The 9,867-nt window shown below is 41.5% G+C and overlaps 1 protein-coding gene across 2 annotated transcripts in view; it reads left to right on the forward strand.

Annotated features, from left to right (window-relative positions):
* LOC115373902 (double-stranded RNA-specific editase 1-like) overlaps nt 1-4,701 on the forward strand; it is a 63,667-nt gene extending 58,966 nt beyond the window's left edge. For both annotated transcript variants that reach the window (XM_030072539.1, XM_030072547.1), the window contains exons 10-11: nt 16-194; nt 1,367-4,701. In XM_030072539.1, coding sequence (XP_029928399.1) covers nt 16-194; nt 1,367-1,543 — 356 coding nt within the window. In that variant the 3' untranslated portion in view covers nt 1,544-4,701. The remainder of the gene's footprint in view (nt 1-15; nt 195-1,366) is intronic.
* The last annotated feature ends 5,166 nt before the right edge of the window (nt 4,702-9,867 follow it).

Below are 9,867 nucleotides of genomic sequence, written 5' to 3' on the forward strand. Positions count from 1 at the left end.
CGCTGTGCTCCGCAGGGATCAGCAACGCCGAGGCTCGCCAGCCAGGAAAAGCTCCGAACTTCAGCGTGAACTGGACGGTGGGAGACCAGGGACTGGAGGTCATCAACGCCACAACGGGGAAAGACGACCTGGGCCGGCCCTCCAGACTCTGTAAACACACCCTTTACAGCCGCTGGGTCCGCCTGCACTGCAAGGTACCGGCCACATCATCACCTGGAGGCAGAGCATCCACAGTTTCACACCAGGACTGACTGATGTGTGTGTGGAGGCTCAGTGTCCACCTTATCAGCTCCACCTGTACTGTCTAATCTAATCCAATCCAGCTGTTGTGCTATAAAGTTTCCTCTCCTGCTGCCTATAATGCTCAGCTTGTCTTGTTGTCACAGTAACAGAGGTGTTCATTCACTTCTATGTTTGGCATTGAGCTCATAGTTAGTGCTGCTGTTGGACTGGACTGCATTTTACTGACAGCTGTTTCCACTATTCTGTCCCACCTCATGTATATTAAATAAATGAGGACAAAAAATTGGAAACACCTCTCAATATAATGTAGTCCAGTACAAGACCTCTGCAAACTACAACCTCAGTAATAAACACAGAATTAAATTTACACATTCTCCAACAAAAACTGAACATTATAAACTTTGTTAAAAGGTAGAATTTATGGCAGAGCTGCTGCATTGAAGTGCATTAGACTGTACAGGTGGAGCTCATAAAGTGGACACTGACTTTATGTGGCATCTGGTGAGCATCATCAACCACCCTGGACCACATCTGAGTTTTAACAAAAGTAAAATGTCGGCTCTGTGCGTCAGTCTCCACTCTCACACACTTCCTTCTTTAGCGATATCGTTTACTTCCGACCCGGCTGGAAGTGCAGATTATCTCTTGGCACACAAAAAACAAACTAAAACAAACCAGAAGACGTTCTGTCTGAACTGGTGTGCAAATCTGGATAGGAACAATTCCCAAACCCAATTCCTAAACGTTTTTTTTTCTTTTCACTTACCAGGAGAAGGGAAAATATGGATGCACTGCCTGCATATCTCCCCTTCTCCGGTGCTTAGTGAGGAACGAGCCGAGGTGGTATAAAACAGGTTCTGAAAAGTTTTGAATCACCATAGCCACAAGAAGTGCTTGATCATACAGTTATAACTATGCACAAAAAATGTGAGGTTATAACTATGCACAAAAAATGTGAGGCTGAGTGGTATGGGAGATTAGCTGCAGACAGATACAGATGCACGCTAAAAACACATGATCCCCTCCAGGCTGCCACCTGACAAAGAGAATAATATCAGGATCTCATCAGGATCACCGAGGTTCATCACTGCCTAACTGCATCCCGTCTGTCCTTGTCCCGCAGCTTTTCTCCACCCTGCGGATCCGAGCCGTGAAGCCGAGCAGCTACCACGAGGCCAAGCAGGCGGCCGTGGAGTACCACGTCGCCAAGCACACGCTCATCAGAGCCTTCCAGAAGGCCGGACTGGGCGCCTGGGTGAAGAAACCCATCGAGCAGGACCAGTTTTCCCTCACCACCTGAGCCACGGCCGGGGCGGCGGGAGGGGTGGGGTGAGTCAGAGATCGCTTGCGTTACTTTCTGGAACTGTTCAGACGCCAAGAAAAAAACAAACAAAATTAAACCTGCAGCGAGTTCAGTGGCGGGACTCTTCCTTTCACTCCTTTTTTTTTTAAAGACTGGGTTGTGTGTTGTTGGGACGACTGGCACCAAACGCTGACGATCCAGAAGTCACGCTCCATGAATTTTGCATTCAATCTTTAATTTTTATACAACCTCGTGCTGCTTCCCCCACAGCCAGCACTACACATTAAATGTTGCTTTGGAAAAAAAAATGAGAAAGTAAAAGAGAAAGCTACTATCCAGTAAATTATGCAACTTTATATAAAGGACAAAACTGAAAAGAAAAGCGATACTTCGAAATGGAAAATTGTATACAGTATTGTCAGTTGCAAATGGCACTTGCCTGTGTAAGTAATGTTAATTTATTCATTTTGCATGTGTGATTATACCAAATGAATTAATGTCTCCAGGTTTGCTGTCACTTTCTGTGTTCCATGTTTATTGTGAAACCATTTTAATGTCCTGTAGGTTCTTATAGCGGTGTTATTTTATGTTTTGTTCGCAGGTCTATCTGTGTTTTATTTTAATCTAAGAGTGTGATTCTTTTTTTTTTTAACTTCATAACTGTGGTCGAGAACACTTTGTTAAATGTTGCTTGAATTTTTCCTGTTCCCGTCATGGTAAACGACACAAATTGCTAAAGAAATGTTATTTTAGCACATTAGTTCTGTATTTGCACGCCGCTGTGGCTAAATTGTACAGCTCTGCCATCCAATTTTCTGCTTTTCAGTCACAGATCACACCTACAGTTTGTTTTCTTTGGGCCAGACCATGATGAAATGTTTATTTTGTTGTTGTTGTTTTTTGTGTTTGGTTCATTTTGGTTCATAATGTCCAATTACAAACCAGCCAGGGCTTTTCAAACAAGAGCCACATGGACTCGATCAGCGTTTAGATTAAGAAAAAAAATCAATTCAGATTCAACTTTATTCAGACATGATGGACTTGTCTGTCTCCTCTCAGGTGTTCATGTCAGTGAAGAACACATGAGGAAATAACCGGATATGAGCATCAGTTTTGTTATTCTACACTTTTCAGGCTGATTTAACAGCCTAATATCAGATGTCAGTGTCTTGTCTCCTTGAATCTATAATTCCTCATCATGTTCCCACTCCTATGAACGGCATCTTGACCAGGGTTTCAACAGTTAGGAAATCCTGGAAAAGTCATGGAAAGTCATTGAAAAATATTCGCCAACCTTGTAAATGTTTTGGGGAAAAAAAGATTTTAAAAATTCAAAAAAGTCATGCAAATTGAAAACAGTTTCCATGAAAATCCTGGAAAAGTCATGGAGTTTGAAAATGTTTTTCAGCCCTATAAATGTTTTGGAGTAAAAAGATGACAAGACTTTGGAAAAGTCATGGAAAGGAAATTTTTCTTCATGAAGATCCTGTAAAAGTCATGGAATTTGAACATTTTTTCCATAAAAATCCCAGGAAAGGCATGGAATGTGAAAAATGTTTGCCAACCTTGTAAATGTTTTTGGGGAAAAAAAGAAAGGTCATGCAAATTGAAAATGTCTTCCATGGAAATCCTGGAAAAGTCATGGCGTTTTAAAAATGTTTTGGGGGGTAAAAGAGTGAAACCTGAAAAGGGAAGACAACTAAGTAAACAATATAGATTTTTTTCTCTCCAAATCAACTTGTTGTCGCTCTAGGAAACAGTTTTATTTGTCTTGCAGTTCTCACACTCTCAGTTACACATCTTTCTTTACTAACTACACGGCAGAATCATGGAAATTGTAGTATGTTGTCATGGAAAAATCATGGGAAAGTGTTGAAGTTGAAGTGACAAATAAGTGTGGAAACTGTGGTTGATGCAGTTTATCGGAATCGGAAATCTCATCTTTCTTGTCCGGCCAAAGAAAATGAACTGAGAGGAAAACACTGGGTGTTTAACGAACCCTAAAACTCCAAAACAGCCCCTGTCGTTTGCCCTTTTGCACTAGAGGAGGGTGAGATCAGCCCTTATGCAACGAAACGCAGCGATCGTCCATATGCAGTCATTTCCAGAGAAGAGCCAAACCCTGTTGGGAGTTACCTCTGTGCTCCTGCGTTCACATCGCAGAATGCAGCCACTGACAGTTTAAACATACGGCTTAAGTCATTTTCATCACCAGAGCGTACCAAAGATGACGTCTGCATCTGTCCTGCCTCCGTAGATCTTTTAGTTTCAGGTTGTTCCTGTTTTCCAAACTTCCAAATGACTTTTTTTTTTGTCAGTGATCTGCCTCTACACTCGATGTTTTTCTAGCCATTTCGTGAACATCTGTGATGACGTGTGTGCAGTCGTGTGTAGCTCTGCTCTTTGATACCAAACAAGACAGAATCCCAAATTTGTGAATCATGTTTTTGTTTTTTTTTGTTTGGATTTCATGTCCTGATCCGATTTGAATGTCACATTATGTCTTGGTCGCTTTGAAACTCCCTTCTTGTGCTGTGTTTTGCAACCTCTTGTCTGTAAATCCTGCTCCTCTTTGTATTTATTTGATTTTTTTAAAATCTTTTACCCCTGTGAAAGTCCTCAAACTTTGACTCGATCATGCAGAATAATCACATAATTTATTCACTGTGTTTTGAATTCGTCCCATAAAATGTTTTTGAACGTACGTTTTTTCGCTGAGGCGTGGAAACGCGTCTCGCCTTCAGTGACGTGCAAACCCGCTCCTGTTTCAGCACACCTTGCTCTAGGCTCAGGCCCTCAGGGTTTTTGGAGACTCCCTACTGGCACGTTTTAAAGGAGACCAATGAGTTTTTTTTTATGTTGTCCTTAAAGTCAAGCAGACGTTCATGATTGGGAAAAGATGATCCGGTGTACTGTCTGTCAGTAATCTCTGTCTGTGTGTCGGTGGTAGGTGGCCCAGTCCTGGATAGGTTCATGCACTTTGTTATTGATTTTCCCCCCATATAATATAGCAAGAATGTGGGGCCTAATGCATGAGCTCTACCTGTAAAGCATGAAAAAAGCATCAAAATATACAGAATATACAGTAAAAGATGTAGAAAATGAGTCGAGTCACTGATCTAGAGGTTTAATAAAATGCTAATGTAGTCATTTTGCACGATTGTCCTTGCTTTTCTTGGAAGGCTCCAGTTGTGGTGTTTGGAAATAAATTCTGCCACTAACAGTGCTGCTGATGAACATCTGAAGAGGTTTGCAGGGCTCCCACCGTCATGAAATTTGTGGAAAAATGGTTTGGAGGTGACAGAATGTTTTGGAAAAGTTTTGAAGGCACATTGTTTTGGGCTATTTTTGGTCATGAAAATCATAAAACTTAACGTAATAAGTTCCTCGTATTACAGATTTAAAATCTAGTGCTGCACTGCATAAATACTGAAACATCACATTGACTCACATGATTCACATTGACACACCGTGGGTATTGTGCTTATTTTCTTATTCCTGTATTCATAGTTGTAATGTTTTTGTAGGAATTAAAACTACAAAAACAACATATTTATACACAATGCACACTTTTTTTTTTTTTTTTTTTTTTTTTACAAATTTCTAATGCCCCTGTTTTTCTATTTCTTATTTCTTTTCTATTTCTTATAATTTCACATATGCTTGTAATCTATTTTTCTCGTGAGAATTTGAGCAACTGCAGCTGACCCAGTTTCCCCTCGGGGATCAGTAAAATATTTCAGATTCTGATCCTGAATGTCTAACAAGTGAGTAAACTGCTAGAAAGCCTTGCTGGCAGTTTGCTCATCGGCAAAAAATACCCGAGAAGTGTGTGTTTTGTTCATTTGTAACTTTCGAACGACAAATATGATCAAGAATGAGGCTTGATAGAGGCAGACTGGAGCTGCACTGGATGTAGGCTTTGCACTAAAACGTTTGACAACATGTGGGAAGCAGCTCTGGTCAGCCACGCTAAAGGAAAAAAGCATCAAGAGAACCAAAAGGCCGTTCAACAGACGAGCAGCGTCGGTACGTACAGATGACACTGAGGCTTTGGCGAGCATCGGTGCAGCTGCAAGACGACTTTGACCGACAACCGATCCGTCACCACATCCAGAGATCTGCTGTCGGCTGCAGTGAAGTGGACGCTGAAGACGACGGACTCACTTTATTCGTACAGCTCATGTGCTGACATACGTGAGCTTTTCAGGGTTCTGCTTCCTGACAGCAGAATCGAAGCTACATGTAGTTGTGGGGAAACAAAGTGTGTGTAGCTCCTCCACGTTTTGAGTTTTGCCTTACTTCAAGTCACTTGTTGTCAGAGGAGTGTCCAGGCAGACTGGTTACGAAATGATGGTCAATGAAAGCCCGAACACATGGACTGTTTCTGGTTTCTTTATTATGCAGAGTAGGTTGGCAATCAAAAAATAGATTTGAGAGCAAAACTATCAACACTGCAGTTTTTTTGCAATTTTTGATTAAAGTGCAAGTCAGGAAGTTTGGTTTGCAAATCCAAGAGTTTTATTTGCGAATCTAAAACTTGTGTTTGCTAATCTAATGTTTTTGCTTGATGTTGAGCTGGATCTCGTGGGCGGGACCTTCGCCCGACATGTCTCTATTGGCCAGACTCGATCGGAGTGACAGCTCGGGAACGTCCCCAGTCACAACTCAGGCTTCAACTGAAATGAACATAAACTATTTTGCATTATGGTGGAACTATTTGACAAGAAAATGGCGTTGTTTCCACGGGACTTGCCACAGGAACTTTTTAAAAGGAAGACGATAAGGAGGCGCGAGGCCAACCGAATCACAGCCGTGCTGATATTCAGTATAACTGCACTCCCTCTTGTGTGTCAGTCATAATTATTTATTATTATTATTACTACGTGGCAGCTGTCAAGTCATTCTCCTCCATGTGTGGATGTCCCCCGCCTGTTCAGGTGTGATGTCAAAATGCTAAAAGTCAGTCCTGGGTAAAATATTGGCAGTGGTGCAGTGCTTTTGTTGTTGTTGACATAATGCCAGGCAGCTGCTGTTTATCGGCTGCTATCTAAAGCTTTCCTGACCGCTGTCTCCACACGGGGTGTTAGCGGCCTATTACTTTGTGTCATATCAGCCACTGGCACCTGTGCAACATGAGAGAGTGAGATAATCTCACTGTGGATTACCTGTCCTCTCTGCGTCACCAGGGAACAGCCGAGCCCCGACAAAAAGAGACCTTTCTATATTGATATTTTTTTTTCCACATGCATTGCTGGCCTCATTCCCTCCCTAGCCCACATATGGGAGCATGAAAGAAAGTTTTTTTTTTCTTTAGTCTAGTTTCCAGGTCTTGGGATTTGAGCTGATGGTTAGAGTTTGGCAAAAAAAAAAAAAAAAAAAAAAAAAAGTCAGAAGTCAAACATCTTCAAGGTGAAGTGGGATTAGTGAAAACAGCTCTTCATACTTCCCCTCTCCCAATTTATCTGCAAATTATGTTCCTGGGGTAAGTCTCTGAAAGGTGAAACATAAAATGGACCTTCTCCTCAGCGAGTTTAAGTCTTCCATTCGACCACTTTATAATACTCGAGTGTGTCAAGGTAACCACATGGCTATTTTCTGCTCATGGCATGCAAAAAATTATACTTCAAAGCCACAGTCAGTCGATTTATAATAAGATGTGTTTGCAAAATTATACGTGTATGAAACATGAGATTTTGAAAGCAGTCTGTGAATTAGTTTCTTGAAAGAAGTTTCTTGAAATTGACTTTTTGGCCTCCCAACTTTTACACACCAGAGTCTGATTGACATATTTTGACATATATCACTTTGTGTTTCTCTTTATCCCTTGTTAAATAGAAAAAAAGCTAAGTATGTCTGCAGTGCTATATGTCATAGTTTACCATGCCTCAAAATGTATTTTTTTCTTCTCTATTGTTTAGTGTGATCTTCTTGGACGACCTCATGGCCTCCACAACTCGTACAAGGTCTTTAAGCTTTATTCTGAGCAAACTGGATGCATATAATCGGCAGTTCACTGTCATTTTGGCAGGCAAAGGATCGATGTTTATCATGGTCTGATTCAGTAGGTTAACTGAGGGACGGGGGAGCTATTGAGGAAAAACTATATCTGTAAATCTCACTTATCCCCTAAAATATTTTGTCATAGAGGAGGCTCAGTGTGGGGTGTATTTTCAGCAGCACAGACGCTACTGAATGATCATAGAAATATTATAGGAGTACTACAGGAAGCAGTGTGTTGCTATGATCCACTTGCTCTTCTGCAGCTACTGGTCACTTTGATCATGAAGGTGATACTACTTTAGAAAACACAGGCTACAATAAGGCATAAAATAGAGTATTTATACAGTAGTATGAAGGTTAAAGAATATTATTGGCCCAAGATGAAACTGACTGAAGGGCAGGATTGAGAGAAAAAGGCGCAGTTACAAATCAGTTTCCTACTTCAGCACCACGGACAGCGCCATGGATTTATCAATACACAGCACAGTGAGGATGTTGGTGTTTCAGAGCCGCGGCCGATGGACCAGAGATTCAAACTTCAGTCGGATAAAGGATCGATGAGTCAGGCAGATGAGACGAACATATGCAGCTAAACAACCCCTGCACTCCCTCTGCTACTCTGGAGGGAGAGGCGGGGATGGTCGCTTAACAAGAGAGATGCATTTTGGTCATTTTGCTAACAAGAGGGGTGGCATCCGCCCTCCTTCCCCCTCACATCACCTCTCGTTTGTCCCATTCGTTTATTGTATTTATAGCAAGGTATCACAATTGATTTAACCTATTTTTTTTTAAAATGCAGCACACAATATTGTGCCTGCTCTGCACTTTCATTTAAATCTTATTGCTTGAGCCTGTGCAACCAGCTACAAACATGACTGAAAGGAAGACGGCAAGTTGGCCATTGGTTAAAAAAAAAAAAAAAAGAAGGTATTGCTGTGTTAAAAAATAGCGATTTCAGCGAGCAGCTTTATATGATAGTGTTGCAGACTGAATATGCTCTTACAAGCTGCAAAATTAAACAAAGTTGCTGTAAAGAGGAAAAAAAAAAAAACAAATCACAACAGCAACAGCCCATAATCCATTAAACTTTGTGAGTCCTTCTTTTTAGAGCTTGGCCAGGTGATTTGAAAGTGAAGATGAGATAAACCTAAATAAAGGCAATTTTAGTCCAGTTTTATCTGATATGTAAAACCCCTGAGGAGGCAGATTTTGGAGCAGCGCCCAGGCGTCCCGTCCCCTCCATCAAGCTCTGTGCCTGTGTCGCTGAAGCTGTCCATCCATTAGCACGCGTCTTCATTTGTCACAGCTCGTTTCCGCAGCTATCAAACCCCATTAGCCGCCTAATGGGCCTCTGCATGAACGCATGAGCTTGATGTACGTACACCACTCAGCAGATGGCGAGGGGAGCAGCTCTGACTGACTGAAGCCACGCCCACAAACACCTTCACATTAGGAGGTGAGGGCGTTTCCATTCGAGCAACATCGCAGGACGCCGTTGTTGGGCGAACTTCCACTACAGGACTTGCAGCAAAAACCAAAGTAGTGGAAAGACACTTTTACTACTACATGCATTGCCACCGGAGCAACTTGAATGTTTCTACTTGCTTTTTATTTTTATTAAGATCCATTCTGTGAACATCTTGGGGTTTTTACATCTCACCTGAACTTTCTCTCTTTCATTTGTTGCTTTGTTCTGCTTTTTTGTTCTGCTGTGCAAATAAATAAAATCTGAAATCTAAGGAGCCTTTCACACCAACCTTGTTGGGTCCAATCACACGCGTGAAATCTCCCCGGACCAAAAGGCCGAACCTTGGTTTGTGTCTAGTTTGAAACGATTTTTTTGTCTCTTAAAGGAAAATAAAGTCAACATCCTCAAGTGGACAGAAATTTCTGGGTCAAAGTGGTAACCTTGAAGTGGATTCAAACTGGTCTCCCTGCATCTAATCAAGCTGTCACTAGGTGGCGTCGTTTAAAGCTGCTGTTGCCTTTTGTTAAGCAGGTTGGATCAAAGGTCTTATCATCTTTGCACAGGTGAGTAGAAGTGCTTATAGCTGGTTATTGTTGCACTTAATCTTTGTTTTAAGCAATTTTCATTTAGCTGTTAGAAGTTAACGAACACGTTTCTTTCTCTGACATTTTGTAACATTTAAGAGTTAAAGGTGTGTGTAATGATATTTGCTTGTTTGCAGGTGTTGAGTGGAGGAGCTCACAAATATCAGATTTCAGCAGATTACCTGTCTGTTGTCTAGAAACACAAAAAACACACACCTTCAGATGTTTATTGTACCTTCATTCATTTCTTCTTCTAGGCTGCAGCC

Source organism: Myripristis murdjan, chromosome 2 (genome assembly GCF_902150065.1).
Source record: "Myripristis murdjan chromosome 2, fMyrMur1.1, whole genome shotgun sequence".
Taxonomy (NCBI): domain Eukaryota; kingdom Metazoa; phylum Chordata; class Actinopteri; order Holocentriformes; family Holocentridae; genus Myripristis; species Myripristis murdjan.